The sequence below is a fragment of the Ambystoma mexicanum genome, chromosome 8 (assembly GCF_040938575.1).
Source record: "Ambystoma mexicanum isolate Mex_15411 chromosome 8, UKY_AmexF1_1, whole genome shotgun sequence".
NCBI classification, from domain to species: Eukaryota; Metazoa; Chordata; class Amphibia; order Caudata; family Ambystomatidae; genus Ambystoma; species Ambystoma mexicanum.
The window spans coordinates 1,702,003,140-1,702,025,081 of record NC_090929.1 but is presented as its reverse complement, the minus strand read 5'-3'; the positions used below and the strand labels follow the sequence as shown (position 1 = coordinate 1,702,025,081).

At 48.8% G+C, this 21,942-nt stretch overlaps 1 protein-coding gene across 2 annotated transcripts in view; it reads right to left on the bottom strand.

Moving 5' to 3' along the window:
- ACADSB (acyl-CoA dehydrogenase short/branched chain) overlaps positions 1 to 21,942 on the bottom strand; it is a 359,596-nt gene that overhangs the window by 218,065 nt on the left and 119,589 nt on the right. The window contains exons 3-5 of one of the 2 annotated variants that reach the window (XM_069612021.1): positions 20,534 to 20,634; positions 16,808 to 17,014; positions 6,984 to 7,154 (exon numbers count right to left, since the gene is read on the bottom strand). In XM_069612021.1, coding sequence (XP_069468122.1) covers positions 6,984 to 7,154; positions 16,808 to 17,014; positions 20,534 to 20,634 — 479 coding nt within the window. The remainder of the gene's footprint in view (positions 1 to 6,983; positions 7,155 to 16,807; positions 17,015 to 20,533; positions 20,635 to 21,942) is intronic. The other variant, XM_069612022.1, reaches the window with a different exon arrangement.

Below are 21,942 nucleotides of genomic sequence, written 5' to 3'. Positions count from 1 at the left end.
TGCAAGATAAAGGGATCAAGATAGTGGTGGATATAGTGTGGGCTTGTTTGTTAGGGGGGGGGGGTTTCCTCGAACACGTAAACTCAATCATGTAAGTAAACTAAAATATCTGGCGTATGTACTTGCAAAGCGAAGAATCGCTATGGGGTGGAAAGCATGCCATAAACCAAGAATAGAAGTATGGTGTAAAGACCTACAAAAATGGCCCGAAGCTGAGACTACAGTATGGCAGGAAGCCAATAGTTCTGGGGGGAGGAGGTGGCCGAAACCTTGATAGCCTGGAAACATCTAATAGCCACGTTATTTGGGCCCCTGCAAGACCGGTCAAGTGATCGGGACCCAACAGAGACCCTTGATGAGGAAACCCTACTGTAAGACGAAGAAATAGAACATGAAGAAGATTAGGCTTGTAAGGGGGGGGTGGGAACGGGAGAAGCAGTGGACATAGAAGGAGTGATGTAAATTTGGAACGTTACGCTATGCACTGCAGGTTTGGTTTGTGTTGTTATGGCAAGGTAAAGCAGGGGCAATACAGAAGCAAGATAATAATAATAATAATCAGTATTGCCAAAGGCCAGCTAACTATAAGCACCAATGCCAAAAAGCAAGGAAAATAAAGAAGCAAACTAATCATAATCAGCATTGCTAATAGCCAGCTAACTATAAGCACCAATGCCAAAAAGCAAGGAAAATAAAGAAGCAAACTAATCATCATCAGCATTGCTAATAGCCAGCTAACTATAAGCACCAATGCCAAAAAGCAAGGAAAATAAAGAAGCAAGCTAATCATCATCAGCATTGCTAATAGCCAGCTAACTATAAGCACCAATGCCAAAAAGCAAGGAAAATAAAGAAGCAAACTAATCATCATCAGCATTGCTAATAGCCAGCTAACTATAAGCACCAATGCCAAAAAGCAAGGAAAATAAAGAAGCAAACTAATCATCATCAGCATTGCTAATAGCCAGCTAACTATAAGCACCAATGCCAAAAAGCAAGGAAAATAAAGAAGCAAACTAATCATAATCAGCATTGCTAATAGCCAGCTAATTACAAATATCAAGAACAAAGTAGAGAATGGCCAATACGTTAAGAGAAGTATTTTACTGTGGAACAAGCCAAGGACGCTGACGAAAAGAGTCTGGCCTTTCACATAAAATATCTTTTACTGCAGGGCTCTAACCCTTTTGCTGGGCTGCAAAACGCCAATACCAGGGGACCTTGAGCCCCCTCAGCAGAGTGCTGGACTGAGAGAGTGAAGAGAATCCGACCAGCGATATTCGTTCTTCATCAGGTGCCTGTAAAAGGGTGTTAAAACTGCAGAGCCGCTAGAAGCCTTTAAGAATCCTTTGTTGAAAGCCTTTCCTGTCGATTGCTGCTACCAGTTCCCATCCAGTGTCCGTTCTTCAGTCACCAGACCAAGAATCACCCAGGGACCGGAGCATGTGCTGCTGTGTCGGGAAGACGACCGACTCCAAACTCTTCTTCTTTGCTGAGGTACTGTGTTGGCTTAGGTAATACTTGCCTTTCGTCTGGTGAGCATCCTGTGGGGCTGAGTGGGTGAATTTTGTGGTTGCGAGTTTGCCCATACAATTCGCCCAGGCCTAAAACTGGAACGCATATAGGGAGCCTTCTGTGAAGTCCCTGAACACTTTCAACTAACTCTAAAGTGAATATTTACTTGTCTGAAGAGCTGTCCTCTGGAACTCTGACTGTCCTGCAACTGAACCCTATCCTGACCTGCCTACGGCTGGCTCCTAGACCACTAGGGTCCCTCTTCTGCCTCTGAGAAGGCTAATGCTATAGAATAGGCAAGGACTACAAAAGATGTGGCTTCTGTCTTGAAAATATACCAAGTGTTGAAAATACTTACTTATAAATTAGTGTTGTAACTGTATCTCTGAAATAGAATAAGTTACAAAGTGTTACACAAGTTCTTACTTACCTTTTAAGTTGCTGATTGTTCCTTTACTTTGAATAGTGTTCCACTCTTCCTAAAAGTAATTGTGCTGCTACTGTTATGTTATTCTTTACAGAATATTTATTAAAGCTAACTAATACGGTTTACCAACCTTGAATAACTTGAAGTGTACTATTGGGTTTTGCTTTCCCTGATCTGCTTCAGTGCATTTCTGAAACATTCTTGTAGTTAATACTTACCTATGAATTGCTGACTGCCCTTCTTAATAGTATACTAGGTTACTTACTTACCTTGAAATACATTGTGTGTTTCTAAAAGTGTATAACTGGGTTATGCTTTCCCTGAACGGCTTTAGTGCACCTCTAAAATAGTATCACTGTGTTCATACTTATCCTGAGTAGTGTAAATTACTCCCTTTGAACTGTGTTCTTAAAAGTAACAGTGGTGTTGTAACTGTATCCATTCTTGATAGAAGAAAGTTACATGGGTTGCAAGATATCCAGTCTTGGTCTAATCAAGTGATCCATAACTGAATATCACTGTGTATGTTCTGACCAGTAGGCTCGGCTGCCGTTGATTTACTCAAGGTATTCTAGAAGTAACTCACCTGGTCTTATTCCCCAAGAATAGCAGAGTGCTAGCCTGAATGTATAATTGTATGTTTGGCTGACCCTGAACTGCTGATTGCTATCCTTAGGAAGGTTATACTTTGGGTTGTATTCCAGAAGTACCGAGTTGGTTTTTATAATTGCGTTTATATGATATGTGATAGTACTTACCTTTCCAAAGATTTATTATGCACTACTTTTATTTATAATAAAACATTTGCACAATACATAGTGTTTCAGTGTTTCTTTGGACCATATGCATGCTATAATTTCTTTCTAACAAGCTACAGCCCTCTCTCCCTCCTAAAATAAGCCTGGCTGTTCCGTCCATGCTACCAACATTCTCAGGTGGTACAGCCTTACACTAAGACTGGAGTTTTTGTACTGACTCAGATATGGTTTAAGGAAGCCCTCAGTTTGACTTTAGAAAAACCTTCCTAACTGTGTGCTGTACTGGATTCGTTTATGGGGGTCGCCTGATCTTGAAAAATACAAAGAAACCCTCCAACATGTAATGACTCTGGGAGGAGGGTGAGCAATGCCATGGTTACCATGGTTACAGCTGTGAGAAACCTGAAGGTGTCTCACATGCTAGTCTCCAGGGATCTGTCATCCATGTGGCCACGACACGGGCATCGCTTTTGGATCCAATTTCTGGGGTGGACAAGTGGGGGAGGATCGCCTGGATGAGGGATCTTCGGGGAGTGGAAGTGGGGCACTGGATGGTGAGACGCAGTATCCCCTTCCCTCTTACACATTTTCCCCTTCCTACCAGGTATGATACCTAGAAACTCAACCCCTCCACCCTTTTCCCGACAAACATTTTCTCATGGACAGTTCACCGTGAGCGACAACGGACTAACACCAGAGCTGTATACCTGACCTGTCCCAATACCATGGTCAGGCAAGTTCAGGCAATTACTGATCATTACACACACCTGACTTCCATCACACTTCCCCACACGGATGAAAGGCAGAGCAAGAAAGCACACTGAGCGAGGAAAAGCATACGGGGAAACAGCAGTTACAAGATGGAAGTTTAGTACAAGGAGAAACACTGCGAGACCAGAGAGGGTTGCAAGGAGGGAAGTGCCCTCAACCTCTTAAAACTGTTACCTTCACAAACCTTTGAAATTAAGAAGCCTAAGACCGGGAACTAAAGCTCAACAAACCTACACTGTGCACCAAAGGTATCCGGGACGCTCCCACCGCGATAGCCAAGGCAGCGAGGAGCAATTGCCACCATGGTACTGTCCTATAGTCTCTGACAACGAAGTAGCACCAGTAAAGACAACACAGCCGGTGAGTCGGAGAGACTGATACCAAACCAGTTTGTGTTTGAACCAAGGTTGAAGATTGCAAGCGGCAACATTGTATGAAGAAAGAGGACAGTGTGTGAAATGCATGTGATAAGCGACGCAAATATAATTGGGAACCGAAATAATGAATGAACTTTTGAAGACCAAGTGTGATACTGTATACAGAGTGGTCTGGGGCCACGTGGGGGCTCATTCGAAGGACTGTTAGATATCCAACTGAATGGCAACTGTATTGTAAAACGGAAATTTGTATCAAAGTGGTACTGCAACGGGTCACGCTAAATCCCGTGCACATTTGAAAGTCTTTGATTAACCAAGGAGAACTAATATTGGTCCAAGCCTGGCTTAGGGAGACTAATTGGAAAAGGGAACGGATCTGAGCCCAGCTGAGGGGGATCCAAGGTGAAACGTAAGTCACCCGAGAAAACAAATATTCTCTGAACTTTGTAATAACAAGGATCTGAGCCCTGAAGAGGGGGATCCACAGTAACGATCGTTAACAGGGATCTGAGCCCAGCTGAGGGGGATCCAGGGTGGAGAACCTGAGTGGAAAACTTTAAAGAAGAAAATAACTGGTTATCTTATTTTGTTTGTACATCAGGTCCTCTGAATCAAGAGGCAGATGAGAAAAGAAACTTGGGCACAGAAGGCACTGTTGCTGGAAATCGAACTGTATCCTTGTGCCGTAGAAGCCAGAGTGTTTGCTTTGCTCGAGTGAACCGGCTAGTCCCGTGCTGAAAACGTGGAGAAGGGAGGCCAACGGTCCGAACATCCTGACCTATCATTTTTTGTGAACATTTCTTCCTTTTTCATGGACATTACCCTACACTATTTGTAAATTAGCGGCAAGGCTTGGCAATAGTTTTTTTTGGTATAGACCCCATTTATTTTGACAAGACTCCCCTAGGACTGCATTGTTATTATTTGATAGCTGTAGCTTACTCCCATCTGTAGATTTAGGTTGAGATAGGTGTTCATCACACCCGTGTGAAAGTTCAATAAACACCCTTGAACTATGGTCACTTGTGTCCGTCTTACTGTTGAGACCACGCCTTCCTTACACAGCACATTAAATCAACATTAGCACTGCTCGATTTGGGTCGCGACTCGCAAAATCCTCTAAACATGGATGCGGAAACCAAGGGCAAAGATGCAGCCCTCTTTAGGTCCAAAACCAAGATGGAGGCTTCATGCTTGAACCTGGTATGCAAGACAGATTTTGGATACGAGGAGTACCTGGACTTCGTCTCACCTACATACGCTCGCTCACTATATTCAAGTTTAGAATGCATGCCTTGAATGTGTCTACACTCACAAGGTCATAGAGCCAAACGCATAGCAGCGCATGTCCCACACGGGCTGGAAGAGAGGAGACAGTAGCACACCGATTGGAGAGCTCTGTACCTTAGCCTCAAGAATGCCACGGCAATGTGTACATTAATGCGTGATTATAATGGGCTTCACTTTACAGCTAAATACATCCGCAGAACTTGGTCAAAGAGAGAAAAATGCAGGAAAAGAAATGAGTGACAATATGATGCAAGGTATAACTGAATAAACCGTTTTAAGGCTCCCAATAAACTCTGACCACTGATTTTCTTATGATTGATCGATCAAGATGAAGTTGCACTGTTTATTTGCGACCCTTGAAATTGTAACTTTTTAACAATCACATTTTACCTATATTTCATGTTATTAGCGTTTTGGTGTGTGTACCATGTTTGAACAGTATTGACATGAGAAACCTGCAAGGAAGGGAGGGGCCACATGGCAAAGGTGAGGAATATGAATGGTCCCACGTGGGAGGCCTTCACAGGCAGAGGGGGTGCAGAGGAGTGGCAGGAGGGTATGATATGATGTTTATAACGCACCTGTAAACAAGTGTTTATAGGCGCCACAAGAAAGGGGGGAAAACAGAGAGGACAAGACAAACAATCCTACTAGGCCTTGTGTCATTCGGATCGTGCAAGTACGACAACGAGAAGTGCAAGGGAAAGGAAAGGGAGAAGTGCGAACAGGGCAGCATGGCTCTGAGTAAGTGCAGGAGGCGGGGGGGCTGTAGAAGTTACAATAACAGCCCCTCAGTGGGCAGAAGGCCATGAGGTCATGCAAGGAAGACTGGACGTGGAGGAGCCTGGTTTCCAGTGAGACTCTGAGGGATCCAAGCAACCAGTCAGTGCAGCAGACAGGTAAGTTAGCAAGGGAGTGAAAGAGAGAAGGCAGAGGAGAAAAGGAGGGTCTTGAGCTGCTTCGGAACTTCAGGTGGTCCGGCTCAATTATGAGAGGAGCAGGTAGGCCGTACCGGAGGGAGGCCCCTGCGGAGGAGAGAGAGATCTACCCCCCACTCTCTGCCTGGAGAAGCGTCCAACCCTCAGAGAGTTGGAAGTAGCTGGGCGAAAGGTTCTAGAAGGGAGGTATTTCGGAAGAGATTTGGATGTAGTGCGGGCTCTGGCCTCTGAAATCTTTGCGGACGATGCAGAGGGTCTTGAACTTGAGCCTTGCAGCCACTGGGAGCCAATAAAGAGATTTCAGGGCTGGAGAAATACAGTCACTGGGCTGGAGGCCAGGGATAAGTCTTGCAGTCCTGTTCTGGATTAGTTGCAGAGGCTGGAGAGTAGAGGAAGGCAAGTTGAGAAAGAGGCTGTTACAGTAGTGCAGCCTGGAGAGAACCAGGGCTCTGGAGACAGTGAGCTTCTGGGGGAAGGTGAGGAAAGGTAAAATACCTCTGAGGAAATACAGCCGGAAGTGGGCCTTTTTGGCAAGGTCCATGATGTGAATAGAGAAGGAGAGGGTGGAGTCGAAGATGACGCCAAGGTTTTTTGCCTCACAGGATGTAATGAGACATGCCCTCATGGCTAGATGGTAGTGGATGATTGGTAAGGACTCACCTTCAGATGCAGGTGTGAGAAGAGCCTGAGTAAGCTGTTTTCTCATATATCGGGATAGGAAAGAGGAAGCGAGGGCTGGAATAGCACAGAGTCTAATATCCCTATGCATTGGAAAAGTGGCAGACTGGAAACAGATTTGACCAGGTGTGTCAGAATCACCATCCATAACAATCATTCAATTAAGGCACCAGTGGGTGAAGACTAGCGCATAGCGTGAAGGCTGGCCAGGCAGCAGCACATAACTTACCAAAGAGGAGTTGGCATTTGCCATCACCAGAAAGACGCCCGCCTGCTCGGCGCTGCTGATCCACATCTTGGAGCCATTGATGACATAGTAGTCCTTGTGCTTCTCTGCACTTGTTCGGAGGGAGAAGGCGTCGCTGCCGGATTCAGGCTCCGAGAGGCAGAAACTGCCCACCTGTCCAGAAGAAACAGCAGATATTGATGACTGAGTGAGAGGGTAAGGGCTGGGGCAGAAACAGTATGAGTTGCTGTGGATAGATGGTGAAATGCAGGGTCTGACTGGGCCATAAAATGGTCTCGGGCACCAATTAAAAAGTGTCCCACAGTTGCAAATGGGAATTCATTGCTTTTGTGACACTGTTTGAATAGTAACCAAGGGGGAGGTTTTTGATAAAATGTGACGCAAATTGTGCATTTCAAAGAATATTTACTCAGCAACACTGGCCCACACTGGCAAAGAAAGTGGCCCACACTGGCAAAGAAAGTAGCCCACACTGGCAAAGAAACTGGCCCACACTGGCAAAGAAAGTGGCCCACACTGGCAAAGAAAGTGGCCCACACTGGCAAAGAAAGTGGCCCACACTGGCAAAGAAAGTGGCCCATGTTGACAAAAAGAACTGGGCCATAGCAGCATTTTGCATTTTTGGTTCGGCCATGGGCCTACTGCCCTATAGGCCAGTCCGAGCCTGGTGAAACGTGTCTGCAGAGCAGTGTGCCCCATAATGGAGTCAGGAGGGAGGTGCGTGTGAGCCACAGAGCTTGGCCAGCAGGGGTATTGAGGTCAGGACTGATGGGCGTTAGCAGTGTTCATACATAAACCCATGACTTGTTCTTCCTGCCTGAAGGACCACAGACTGCAGTGGTGGGACAAGAGTGTGGTGTGGGGAAAGAGTGTGGTATGGGGAGAGAGTGTGGTATGGGGAGAGAGTGTGGTATGTGAAGAGAGTGTGGTGTGGGGAGAGAGTGTGGTGTGGGGAGAGAGTGTGGTGTGGGGAGAGAGTGTGGTGTGGGGAGAGAGTGTGGTGTGGGGAGAGAGTGTGGTGTGGGGAGAGAGTGTGGTGTGGGGAGAGAGTGTGGTGTGGGGAGAGAGTGTGGTGTGGGGAGAGTATGTGTGGATGGGGAGAGAGTGTGTGGATGGGGAGAGAGTGTGTGGATGGGGAGAGAGTGTGTGGATGGGGAGAGAGTGTGTGTGTGTGTGTGTGTGGTAGAGAGAGAGTGTGGTGTGGGGAGAGAGTGTGTGGATGGGGAGAGAGTGTGTGGATGGGGAGAGAGTGTGTGGATGGGGAGAGAGTGTGTGTATGGGGAGAGAGTGTGTGGATGGGGAGAGAGTGTGTGTGTGTGGTAGAGAGAGAGTGTGGTGTGGGGAGAGAGTGGTGTGGGGAGAGAGTGTGTGGTGGGGAGTGTGTGGATGGGGAGAGAATGTGTGGATGGGGAGAGAATGTGTGGATGGGGAGAGAGTGTGTGTGTGTGTGTGGTAGAGAGAGAGAGTGTGGTGTGGGGAGAGAGTGGTGTGTGGTCGAGAAAGGGTGGTGTGGCGAGGGGAGAGCCTGGTGGGGGAGAGAGAGTTTGTGTGTGGTAGAGAGAGTGTGGTGTGAGGAGAGAGTGTGGTGTGGGGAGAGAGTGTGGTGTGGGGAGAGAGTGTGGTGTGGGGAGAGAGTGTGGTGTGGGGAGAGAGTGTGTGGTGGGGAGAGTATGTGTGGATGGGGAGAGAATGTGTGCATGGGGAGAGAATGTGTGGATGGGGAGAGAGTGTGTGTGTGTGGTAGAGAGACAGTGTGGTGTGGGGAGAGAGTGTGGTGTGGGGAGAGTGTGTGGTGGGGAGCGTTTGTGGATGGGGAGAGAATGTGTGGATGGGGAGAGAATGTGTGGTGTGGGGAGAGGGTGTGGTGTGGGGAGAGAGTGTGGGATGGGGAGAGAGTGTGGGATGGGGAGAGAGTGTGGGATGGGGAGAGAATGTGTGGATGGGGAGAGAATGTGTGGTGTGAGGAGAGAGTGTGGTGTGAGGAGAGAGTGTGGTGTGAGGAGAGAGTGGTGTGAGGAGAGAGTGTGGTGTGGGGAGAGAGTGTGGTGTGGGGAGAGAGTGTGGTGTGGGGAGAGAGTGCGGTGTGGGGAGAGAGTGCGGTGTGGGGAGAGAGTGTGGTGTGGGGAGAGAGTGTGGTGTGGGGAGAGAGTGTGTGGATGGGGAGAGAATGTGTGGATGGGGAGAGAGTGTGTGTGTGTGTGTGTGTGTGTGTGGTAGAGAGAGAGTGTGGTGTGGGGAGAGAGTGGTGTGTGGTGGAGAAAGGGTGGTGTGGTGAGGGGAGAGCCTGGTGGGGGAGAGAGTGTGGTGGGTAGAGTGTGTGGATGGGGAGAGAATGTGTGGATGTGGAGAGAGAGTGTGTGTGTGGTAGAGAGAGAGTGTGGTGTGGGGAGAAAGGCTGGTGTGGCGAGGGGAGATCCTGGTGGGGGAGAGATTGTGGTGGGTAGTGTGTGGATGGGGAGAGAATGTGTGGATGGGGAGAGAGAGTGTGTGTGTGTGTGTGGTAGAGAGAGAGTGTGGTGTGGGGAGAAAGGGTGGTATGGGGAGAAAGTGTGGTGTGAGGAGTGTGGTGTGGGGAGAGAGTCTGGTGTGGGGAGAGAGTGTGTGGTAGGGAGAGAGTGTGTGGTAGGGAGAGTGTGTGGATGGGGAGAGAATGTGTGGATGGGGAGAGAGAGTGTGTGTGTGTGGTAGAGAGAGAGTGTGGTGTGGGGAGAAAGGGTGGTGTGGCGAGGGGAGATCCTGGTGTGGGAGAGAGTGTGGTGGGTAGTGTGTGGATGGGGAGAGAATGTGTGGATGGGGAGAGAGAGTGTGTGTGTGTGTGGTAGAGAGAGAGTGTGGTGTGGGGAGAAAGGGTGGCGTGGCGAGGGGAGATCCTGGTGGGGGGGAGAGAGTGTGTGTGTGTGTGTGTGTGTGTGTGTGTGTGTGGTAGAGAGAGAGTGTGGTGTGGGGAGAAAGGGTGGCGTGGCGAGGGGAGATCCTGGTGGGGGAGAGAGAGTGTGTGTGTGTGTGTGGTAGAGAGAGAGTGTGGTGTGGGGAGAAAGGGTGGTGTGGCGAGGGGAGATCCTGGTGGGGGAGAGAGAGTGTGTGTGTGTGTGTGTGTGTGTGTGGTAGAGAGAGAGTGTGGTGTGGGGAGAAAGGGTGGCGTGGCGAGGGGAGATCCTGGTGAGGGAGAGAGTGTGTGTGTGTGTGTGTGGTAGAGAGAGAGTGTGGTGTGGGGAGAAAGGGTGGTGTGGCCAGGGGAGAGCCTGGTGGGGGAGAGAGTGTGGTGGGTAGAGTGTGTGGATGGGGAGAGAATGTGTGGATGGGGAGAGAGAGTGTGTGGCGTGGCGAGTGGAGATCCTGGTGGGGGAGAGAGAGTGTGTGTGTGTGTGTGGTAGAGAGAGAGTGTGGTGTGGGGAGAAAGGGTGGTGTGGCGAGGGGAGATCCTAGTGGGGGAGAGAGTGTGTGTGTGTGTGTGTGGTAGAGAGAGAGTGTGGTGTGGGGAGAAAGGGTGGTGTGGCGAGGGGAGATCCTAGTGGGGGAGAGAGAGTGTGTGTGTGTGTGTGTGTGTGTGTGTGTGGTAGAGAGAGAGTGTGGTGTGGGGAGAAAGGGTGGCGTGGCGAGGGGAGATCCTGGTGGGGGAGAGAGAGTGTGCGTGTGTGTATGTTTGTGGTAGAGAGAGAGTGTGGTGTGGGGAGAAAGGGTGGCGTAGCAAGGGGAGATCCTGGTGGGGGAGAGAGAGTGTGTGTGTGTGGTAGAGAGAGAGTGTGGTGTGGGGAGAAAGGGTGGCGTGGCGAGGGGAGATCCTGGTGGGGGAGAGAGAGTGTGTGTGTGTGTGTGTGTGTGTGTGTGTGTGTGTGTGTGTGTGTGTGTGTGTGTGTGGTAGAGAGAGGGTGTGGTGTGGGGAGAAAGGGTGGCGTGGCGAGGGGAGATCCTGGTGGGGGAGAGAGAGTGTGTGTGTGTGTGTGTGTGTGTGTGTGTGTGGTAGAGAGAGAGTGTGGTGTGGGGAGAAAGGGTGGTGTGGCGAGGGGAGATCCTGGTGGGGGAGAGGGAGTGTGTGTGTGTGTGTGTGTGTGTGTGTGTGTGTGTGTGTGTGTGTGTGTGTGTGTGTGTGGTAGAGAGAGGGTGTGGGGAGAAAGGGTGGCGTGGCGAGGGGAGATCCTGGTGGGGGAGAGAGAGTGTGTGTGTGTGTGTGTGTGTGTGTGTGTGTGTGTGTGTGTGTGTGTGGTAGAGAGAGGGTGTGGTGTGGGGAGAAAGGGTGGCGTGGCGAGGGGAGATCCTGGTGGGGGAGAGAGTGTGTGTGTGTGTGTGTGTGTGTGGTAGAGAGAGAGTGTGGTGTGGGGAGAAAGGGTGGTGTGGCGAGGGGAGATCCTGGTGGGGGAGAGAGAGTGTGTGTGTGTGTGTGTGTGGTAGAGAGAGAGTGTGGTGTGGGGAGATCCTGGTGGGGGAGAGAGTGTGTGTGTGTGTGTGTGTGTGGTAGAGAGAGAGTGTGGTGTGGGGAGAAAGGGTGGTGTGGCGAGGGGAGATCCTGATGGGGGAGAGGGAGTGTGTGTGTGTGGTAGAGAGAGAGTGTGGTGTGGGGAGAAAGGGTGGTGTGGCGAGGGGAGATCCTGGTGGGGGAGAGGGAGTGTGTGTTTGTGTGTGTGGTAGAGAGAGAGTGTGGTGTGGGGAGAAAGGGTGGCGTGGCGAGGGGAGATCCTGGTGGGGGAGAGAGAGTGTGTGTGTGTGTGTGGTAGAGAGAGAGTGCGGTGTGGGGAGAAAGGGTGGCGAGGGGAGATCCTGGTGGGGGAGAGAGTGTGTGCATCTTTAAAGCTTCCGCGTATTATGAATGGAACAGAAGAACTAAGACGGGAACACGACTGTGACTAGGAAGAGAATTTATGGCCACAGCCCTCGAGCAGGATGTCAGACGCCGGTACCTCGACTAGTTTAACTCAGACCATATTCTATTTCCATCCAACAAAGGGCATTTCATGGTAATCTCGTGGAAGGCAACACGTGCTGGTTGTGTTTTGAAACTGACGGGTCTTATAAACACACGTTTGTGGAATGTACATATGTTAGGACTTTTTAGAACCCGGTTTGGGAAGTAATCTTAGAAAGTTAAAATGAGACTTTCATTTAAAACGTTTAATATTAGGGAGTATAATGTTAGTTGGTACGTATGGAAAGGAAACGTGCTCTCTTTTTGACCTATTGATTTTAATTAATGTTGAAATAATCGCTTCTAACTGGTTGCATTACCTTTCAAATGTGGTGGAATTGAGTTTGTAAAATTCAAAGATTCGATTTTTTTTGCATCTTCTCAGCTACTATTGAAAAAGAATGAAAAGAAATGGAACACTACTCCACTCTTCCTGTCTGACGAAATGCTTCATCACTCCTGTTATTTTTACTCTTTTTCCTGTGGATGTATGCGTTTCCCGCGCGCGCGTGTGTGTGTGTGTGTGTTAGTGTTTGTGTTAGTGTTGTGTTTTGTCCTAATTGGAATAAGTCTTTAAAATATCCCTGCTTTAGCCAGGTAGAGTGTTATTTCCTAATGAATTGTATATGCATTGTTATGCTGTAGAACAATTCACTGTATTGCAATATATTCATTTGTATGAACATTGACATGAATCGATTCTGCTGATGTATATTCAGAAGGATTTGTGTAACTAGATTTCTTATGGCTTACTGTCAAGATAGACATGACCTAAACGTATATTGTTCAGTGTGGTGCATTTCCTATGGATTAGCGTGTGGAGTCATTGCATCTTTGGATCAGCCTACCTCCCCTTTTGTCTTTCTTTTTTGACTGCATATGTTTGCCCCACTCTGTTTCCAGAGGATCAGGAGAAAGAACCTGAATCAGGATCCACTTGCTACCTCCTGATGAGGACCAGGGTTTACTAACAGAGACAGCAACGAGGATCCTCACTTTCTCAATTGATTTCCATGTACTTCCGGCGGGGGTTTGATGAATAGGTTGTGGTCCCCAAATACAGATAGAGACAGACACGCACACACTAGTTTCTACCTACCAGTATTTAATCCCAACAAAACCAGGATTCACAACCAATGAGGCCAGGCAGCAGCTTTCATAGCTGTCGCTGTTTACTCGCCCATTGGTGTTCTTAGCAAGCTCAAGGTCACGAGGCCCCACCGCCGTGCCAAGTTCGGTCTGCACCTTGGTTTGTATTTGTGCCTACAGCAGATAGTGCGTCTATCAGAAACTCTGTAGATTAGCTCAAGAGCAGGCTTCGGAGCAGTTCCATGAAGTGTGATAAGTGGACAGACAAGGCACACAGTGGCGGTGGGGGAAGGCTGAGCACACAGACCGACATTAGAGTGATGATACGGCAGGAGGTGGGGCGGGAGGAGCCAGGTATCACAAGTATCCTGTAGTCAGGAACTTGGGGCATCCAGACCACAGTTGCATGTCAAGCAGATCATCATGTCTGTTCACATGTGATAGTTTGTTTTACATGATCCAATAGTGTACATTGCAAAGCAATGTGCAAGGGGGAGAGGCCAGAGAATCCCCCGCTGGCCGCGCTCATGAGACTATAGCGATTTCCTAAGGAACCTAAGATACGGGCTGTTCAGTGAGGCAAGCACAATGTTCTTGGACTTGAGCAGCTGCTGCTGCTTAGAGCCGGCTTGGTTAGAGTGCACTGACCTACGTGTGATAGACTCCAATTGCTCCAGTGCAGAGCATCTGGAAGCAGCACAGGGCACTGCACACTGTGCTCATGGATGTGTTTTACGGCTCTGCGATTCGACACAACATCTAGAATGCCCCGGAAGTCTTGGACAGTGCCCTCCTCAATGAGAGCAAGTTAAGAATGGGAAAACCAGTGCACCTAGCCAAAGGAACCAAGCACTGACAACTGCAATGCACAGCATTAGCACAGTGAGTGGAGCTGGGGGCAAAGGAATCTACCCCACACTGGCGCTTGCAACTGTGCCCGATGGCTACGCTGGAGTCAGAATTGTATAGGTTGAGATCACTCCGCCAGTCCTTTCCTTTCAGAACGCAGATAAAGGAACGTTAAGAGACTATTCTCAACTTCTTTTTTCAGGAATTAGATTCAATTTCCCAGATCTAGAATTTATCTCAATTTGAGTTTGCCCGTTATAGAAAAAGTGGGAGCAAGACCACTTCTGTTTCCCCCTTAACTGCACAAATTCTATAGACCCTGTTAGGGAGAATTCTCTGTTTAGACTGAATTTCCTAACCTAGTGAGTCCCCCAGCAGCTTTGCTGGATTTCTGGAGTTTGTTTTTTTCCATCCTGCCAAGAGTGAGACTCTTTTCTCCCACTCTTGGACATGAATGTGGTTAATTCCTTTGAATGTCAATGTGTTCTATGGGCTATGGGGTCTTTTACTCCATAGGGTGTCATATGTTTTGCCATGTTGTTACACCGCACCCTCCGTGCCGTAACACCGGGGCGTCCTAGAGGACCCCCACCATAGGCTCCATACCCTGGAACTGACTACCGTCTCCCAGGGCATGTAAAGTCACCATTGGCTTTACTAGACCTAAATTTACTAACAGAACTAGTACAAACCATCCTATTGTGGACGTACTAGTAGGGGTAATTCGATTACCCCTTATTCGAGGGGGCACTGTCCCGTCCCCCCTCATCGAGTTTTGGCTGGTGGCAGTGGAAACTACTTGTTATATTCGACTCCGAATATAACCCTATGGGATTCTTCCCATTGTTGGAGGTCAATACTTTTTCTCGTTAATCTCTAACATACCACCGGTTTATTTATCTTAAATAAATCTATCGGTTGGTATTTTCTGCCAGAACTCGGTTTTTAAAATGGCGTCTGTGTTCGTCTCTGTAACTCCTAAACCAAAGGTTGAGCCCTTTGTTCCACTTTTGGCGGGCTTCTGCACAGAAGCCCTCCAAAGTGGTGCCATTCTGTCTAGGTACCACAGGTGGTGTGGGAGGGGGTTTAGGCACCCTGGACTGAGTTGCCTTGCCAACTCAAGTCGCACTCTGGTGTGATTAGCCCGAGTGGTGAGCCTCCCCGCTCACCACTTAGCGTGTTTTGATTGACAGCTAAGCTGAATGAATGGGGATTTTCTGCATAAAAGCAGGGCTTTTGGGACTGGATCTTCAGAAGTCGCCACAGGACCTAAGAATCCAACGAGGGTAAAGCTGAGCCAACCTGCAACAACGACACTTCCGGTGGAGCCCTGCTGAACCATCTCACCACTTCCCGACGACAGAGGAGATCTCCCCGCCGGAGAGTCTTCTTCCCCTGACTGGTGGGCACAACCATTCCCCTTTGCTTTTTCTTCGCTTCCAGGGCGTAGTGGTCGAATTGCCCGTGCTGAGCACCCCGGCAACCGGATAGCCACTAGCCCATACCGCAACCAAAAGGTGGTGCCTTGTGACAGAGCACTCCGCGGCTGGTCTCTTCCCTGGTGGTGCAACGATCTTCAAACTTTCCTTCGACGACAAGATCATCTCTTCTCTTGGCAAAGCCCCGACTTGCATCCACCACCAGGAACAACTGCCCCCGCCGGAGCTGTCTCTCCACATCCAAGGTACCGTGTCCGCCTGGCTTCCCTTTTTACGGGTAGTGTGAGGTGTCTTAATCCTCGCCTCTCCATTGGGTCGCCTCCAAGCTTTCTTAACTTTCTGTTCTGAACTGGTCGAATCTTTCGATAACAATTTGTGACAAAGACTCGAAGTGCATTTCCACTGTGATACTTTTTGGGACATATCGCCTTGCCTCTCTCCGAGTGGGCCCGGCCTCTGAACTTTGCGATCTACAGTAGACCCTGCCTTACTTGCCTTGCATTTGTTCGTAAAAGTGTTGGTACCGAGTTGATTTCATACCTTGCCTTTTTCTCTCCCATCCTAACGAATACTAGAGTGCCATCTAGGTTAAAGCATTCACCTCTGTCTGCAAATAAGTGGTGCCGTTGAACCTAGACTTGTCGAACTATTGTCAGGGGGATTGATTTACTTATAGTAATTGAAGTTGTTTGCCGTATTAGTGCCAGAGTGTTTTTCATAGATGTGTTGTTATAAATAAATACCTATATATCTTTACACCCAAGCTCTGTTCCGTGTTTGCTTATTCTACTGTGTAAATTGCCCTATTTTGTATACTCCACATACTGCCTAACTTTTCTTGAGAGAAATCTGACTGCTCAGCCACAGCTACCAGGTGAATCTGTGTGGTACAGACAGCTACCAAGTGGGTTTACCGCCAACACCTGTAAGCCTAAATCTTTTGCAGTGGTCCCAGAGGGAACTGCACAGGTTTTCCGCTTAACAGACCCCAACACTGAACGTCAACTGAGCTTCCTGCAGCAGGGGGGTGATGCGACAGAGAACCCAGTGGGTGTGATGTGATGCAGGTCATGATGAGCACAGGACAGGGTCTGAAATGTATGGCCAAGAGACATGCTCAGTCGAAGGACTGCATGTATCCAGCTGAGTGTCAGATGCATGCAGATGGGAGCCAGAGGCACAGAGGAGGGATCAGGATGAGCGCAGTGGAGTCAGATACGCAGAGAAGAGAGATGAGAGGGCCAGAGAGACAGATATACAAGAAGAGCACAGCAAAGTGTGACAAACATGCACAGAGGAAAGTGAGGCGAGCTCCTCAAGAGAGTTGGATACCCACAGAAGAGAGAGGAGTGCCGCAGGGGGGATAGAGGACTACAGAAGAGAGTCAGGAAAACAGAGCAGAGTCACGCAAGAACAGTAGAGCAACTGGCCCACAGAGAAAATATTGCTATAAAGAAATCAATACAAGCAGCAAAGAGTCTGCAGCAGGGAAAGCCAGCAGGTTAGCAGAAGGGAGATGCGCCACTCACCAGGTCTTTGGCCAGCCGCGGCAGGTAGCTCGTCTTCTGCTTCTCAGACGCATACCTCCTGAACATGGTGTTGATGACCGTGTTTTGCAGGTCACAGAACACAGACACAGATGGATCCACTTTTGCAAGTTCTTCGATGACCAGAATAGCAGAGAAGAAGGATGCCCCAGTGCCACCCAACTCTTCGCTGATCTCAATGCCCATCAACTGAAAGAAAAATACAGAGGGGAGGAAAATGCAGAGAGAAAGTTAAAACGGGGGCATACGAAGCCATGTGGAGCAGAAATGCACTCAGCTGTGTTTCAGGATGATGCACACAACTGCCTGCAAGGGAGGTATACAGTAAGCAGGGCACAATGCGCAATGTGTGATGAAGGCACAATGCGCAATGTGTGATGAAGGCACAATGCGCAATGTGTGATGAAGGCACAATGAGCAATGTGTACGGCAGACACCGCTGTGTGCAAGGGGTCTCAGTGTAGTTTGTGGGTAGTGTAAGAAACTCATGGCGGAAACAGTAAAGACAGACACGTGATCACAGTTCAAGGGTGTTTATTAAACTGTATATGCTGGTTGGAAAAACACTTCATCTAAACCTAAATCTAAGATGCGAGCAAGATACAACCAGCAAATAATAATAAGGTAGTCCTAGTGGTGTCTTGTCAAAATAAAAAGGGCCTACACTAAGAAAACATATTGCCAATCCTTACGCTAAATACAGACAAAGGGTGTGGGATGAAGCTCACAAGAAAGAAAGAAGTGTTCACAAATGATAATTAAGGATGTGGTAGCGGGGGGTCTCCCTTCCCTGCGTTTTGAGCACTGGACAAGGTGGGACTCCTGAGCACAGCACACGCTCGAGTTTTCCCAACATGAGACAACAGTTCTGCTCTCAGCTATCAGGACCATCGGTGGTTAAGTCTCTTTTCTACAAAACGTTTCTTGCCTCCAATGACCTGATGTGTTTCAAACAATAAACAAAAGTTCCTTTCTGCTTGAACGTTGGGTGATGCCTTTTCACCCATGGATCTCCCTCTTCCGGGCTCAGATCCACAAAAGTTCCCAGCAATATCAGGACCTTCGGTAGTTCAGTTTATTGCTTCCGAGGTGCTTGATGGGTTCAAACGAATAAAAAAAAGTTCCTTGCTGATTGTCCTTGGGGTGATAATTCTTCCCCCCTGGGTCCCCCTCTTCCAGGCTCAGAGCCTTCTCGAATATCAGCCTCCCTCCGTCGGGTTAACCCCAGCTTGTATTCCTAAGATTCCTCTGTTGCATTCACGTGTTGGTGGGGTGATGGCTTTTCACTGCTGGATCCCCCTCTTCCGGGCTCAGACCCCTCTCGACTGTTTGCCTTCCCTCCGTCGGGTTCACTACAGCCTTTTCAAAACAATCTCATCTGTAACATTCACAAATCTTAATGTCTTTTAATACAGTTCACCGTAGACATCCCTCTGCCGGGTTCACTCTTGTGAACACACGGTTTATCAGGACTTTTCGCTTTGCCCCCTCTTTTTCGACATCCCTCCGTCGGGTTCCCTCTTGCCTACTTAGTCAATCACACAGTTTCTTGAACGGTTCTTACGATGCAGGATTAACTTCCCTTAGATTCACAATCATCTGCCAGTCAAAGACTTTCAACCGTACAGAGGATTTTACTAGACTTCTGTATGACCACATTGACCCCTTTCTCGTGTTTCCCAAGGTCTTCTGGTAACGGTAGTTTCTATAATAGGGTAGTCAACAAGAGTTTCCCCGAGTGAGCACCTATGTGGTGCCCGACTCTTCTGTAGCAGGTTTTACCCTCTCGTATTAACAGTTCTTTCTACTTTCTTCAATTAGCCGTTTGCTACTTTTTTTTTCTTATTGCCTCTCCCCACGACCCACCGGCTGTGATGTGCCGCTTGGTTTTGCTGGTCTCTGGAGTCAAGGTTGGTACCACGGTGGTTATCAGTGGAGGAAGGCCCCATGTACCGTTGACATTTGCTGCAACACACGCAAGCTATTATTCGCGGTCTTACAATTCCTTCCGTGGAGGTTTCACGGGCCTTGGTCGGAAAGGGTAAGGTTGCTTCTCCCCTTGTGACCCTCTCGATTTGCGCTATCTTTCTTCTCCTCTTGAACTGTCGTGCTGAGTTATTCTCTCATCGTGCAGTCTGCCTTGCTCGTATTGTGCTCTCGTGCTCCACCTTTAATCCCTGTGGGGAAGGGTAAGGGCTGTCAGGTGTGTGTGACTCTGGTCAATTGCCTGACCCTTGTGGTGGGATATGTCAGGAAACTGGCTCTGGTGTTTGTCTGTCATCTTTCGTGGTGTGCGAAAGTGTTTGTGTCGGAATGGGGGGGTAGAGTGTTTGAGTATCCTACGGGGTGGGATGAGGAAAAGGTGTTATAAGAAGGGGGATACGGTGTCCAGTCAAATGGTCGAAAATAAAAGATCGAATGACCATTTGATCGACAGTCAAATGGTCGGAAAAAAAAGGTCGAATTTTTTATTTATTTATTTATATATATATTTTTAGTTTTGGTTGGTTAAAAAATATTTGTAATAGACCGTCTATCAAATGGCATTCGATCATTTGGTTTTAGACCAAATGACTGGTAACAGGGGGATACCATGTCTCACCCGTCAGTGTCCCACTTCCACTCCCCGAGGACCCCCCCCCATCCAGGTGATCATCCCACACTGATCCACCCCCAGGAACTGGATCCAATAGCACTGGCCATGTCCTGGCCACCTGGATGACAGATCCCCGGGCACTAGTAAGTGAGACACCTTCAGGTTTCTCAAAGTAGGAACACACATTTAATTGTGCATAGGGAGACAATCTGAGGAGTGTACAAATGAGCTGCTTGTAGTGAACACCAACCACTGTTAAGGGCAAGTACTGAAATGAGGCGGATGAAGATGAGGATCTGTGTGTCCGGAAGTCAGGCAGACAAGGAGATATTTGTAAGGGATGAGCGTGTGAGTTAGAGAGAAGCATTGAACAGAGAGAGAGTAACCAAGATGTCTGTGAGATACACTGAGCCGCGTGCACGCGAGGCACAGAGCAATAAGTAAGGGGATGTACTCGTATAAGGAGCACTCTTGGAATCCCATAACTCACCCCAGGATCGGCCTGAGCTCACCACCTCTAGTAACGTTTCTGCGACCCTCAGAGGCATTCATAGACCCTGCAGTGAACCCAAGTGTGTGCTATGTTGACACGATTAATGTCCCGGGTCTGCACTGCACAGGCAGCTATGCCTGCTCAGCTTCCTGCGAATCTTGGCTGGCTTTCCCTTGGGCCTTCCATCACTAGATTAAGCAGTGCAGCGTGTGACCCACTTGCCTAACTCGGTACCTCTGATCATTACCCCGCTGTGCGGACGCACTTGCTCCAGCTCCCACTTCTGGTCATTATTTTCCTTATTGACTGCGGCAGTTCTGCATTCTATTACAGTTTTTAGTTTATATTCTGCATGTGCCTAGAAAGTAAGACTCTTGGGTTTTGGCTCACTTTGGATTATTAGGTGAAGATGTGTTTTACTTTAGCTCAAAGACCTTTTGAAATCTTAGTGTGTGGTAAACATTGTCAGGTTGTAACACTAAGATTGCCCAACATCGAGGTTTGTGTTTCCTGTTCATTAAACATCTGCATGTGTAATTGCAAAAGCGCCCAGCTGCTTGCTATTCTTAGTCTAGTAAACCTTGGACTCTTCCAGCACACACTATTCACCTCTACTCACCCCTTGCTCAAACAAGCCCTGGATCACAGATGGATCCATTTTCGAGTTTGCGTCCATTGATGACACGAGCGGCGCGATCCGTTCTTGAGCAAACTTTTTTACTGTGGGAAAAGAGTAAAAGAGTCAAGTAAGTGATCGAAAGATAAAGGGTGATCATGACAGCGTCACAGCACTCATGACTGGACCTGCCGGCCAGTCTGACCATCTCTAGGGGTACCCAGCACACATGCTGGTCTGAACAGTTGCGGGCTGGCTCACGGGCACACAGGCCAGCCCGAGGACTTGCTGGGAGCACCCAGGTGACATTCAGGGACAGGGAACACCCTGTCCACCCAAGATCACACAGGCGCTTCAGTGGCCTGGAGGCACACAGGCCATCACGGTCACATAGCCGGTGTTGCCCAGCAGGGGCTCTGCTGCTGCAGAGGAACATGCGGACAGCGTTGCCCAGCAGGGGCACCATCTTGGCAGGGGCGTTGCTAGGGGGGGGGCTAAGGGGGCTATAGCCCCTGATCTTTTGGTTGTAGCCCTGGATAGAATCTCAGGAGCTAAAGCCAAAAGACTTGCTAGCCCCCAGTCCCAACAGTTCCGACATCAATTTAGCCCCGGGTCTTTTCCAGACCTAGCAACTCCCCTGCATCTTGGTGCAGGGCCTTGCAGGGTAGGCCCTCTGCCTGCTACGCAGCACCAGCATCGTGCTGCAGAGAACGACACAGCAGGCAGGAGTCAGTTGGTCAAGACTGGCGAGCCGGAAATGGCTCGTCCCTTGTATTTAGTTAGTCACATGGTCACAAACACGTGACATTAGCACAAGCCCTGGGAGGGACTCATTCTCACAAAGGGGTGGCACTCACCTGCAAAACATTCAGGGCACAGCATGAAACTGGCTGCATGTGGCGAGGACTACAGATCACAGCATAGAAAGAATAAAACAAGAACCTGATGGGCTGGCACCCGATAGGGGACACCTTGAACCCAGGCTTCGGGTCTCTGCATGAAGATTCAATGCACGCAGCACAGACAGGGGCAGCTTCTCGAACGTGTGCTACGCTGGGCATCTGTGTAAAGATGTCACAGACGCTAAAACATGGCATGGGGCGACAATGCGCTTTCGGGGCAGCATGATGGCAGAGTAGCACTGTTTAAATTGGGCACAAATACTTTTCTGCAGGCTACGAAACTGACAAGGCAATTCGAGGGGCATTGTTAAACCAGCCTAGTAATTTTCTGGAGCAATTGGTAGGACTCTTGTTCTGCCAATTGCTTATTCTGATTGTAGTGGTTAATATAACTGCACTGTGCCTCATTGCTGCTTTGTTACCCTAATGCAATTCTAGTTGCCACTCTTAACTGCACTGTGCCCATCTGCCTGGCTCTGCTGATCCGCTTGCCTCTAGATCTGTTGACCT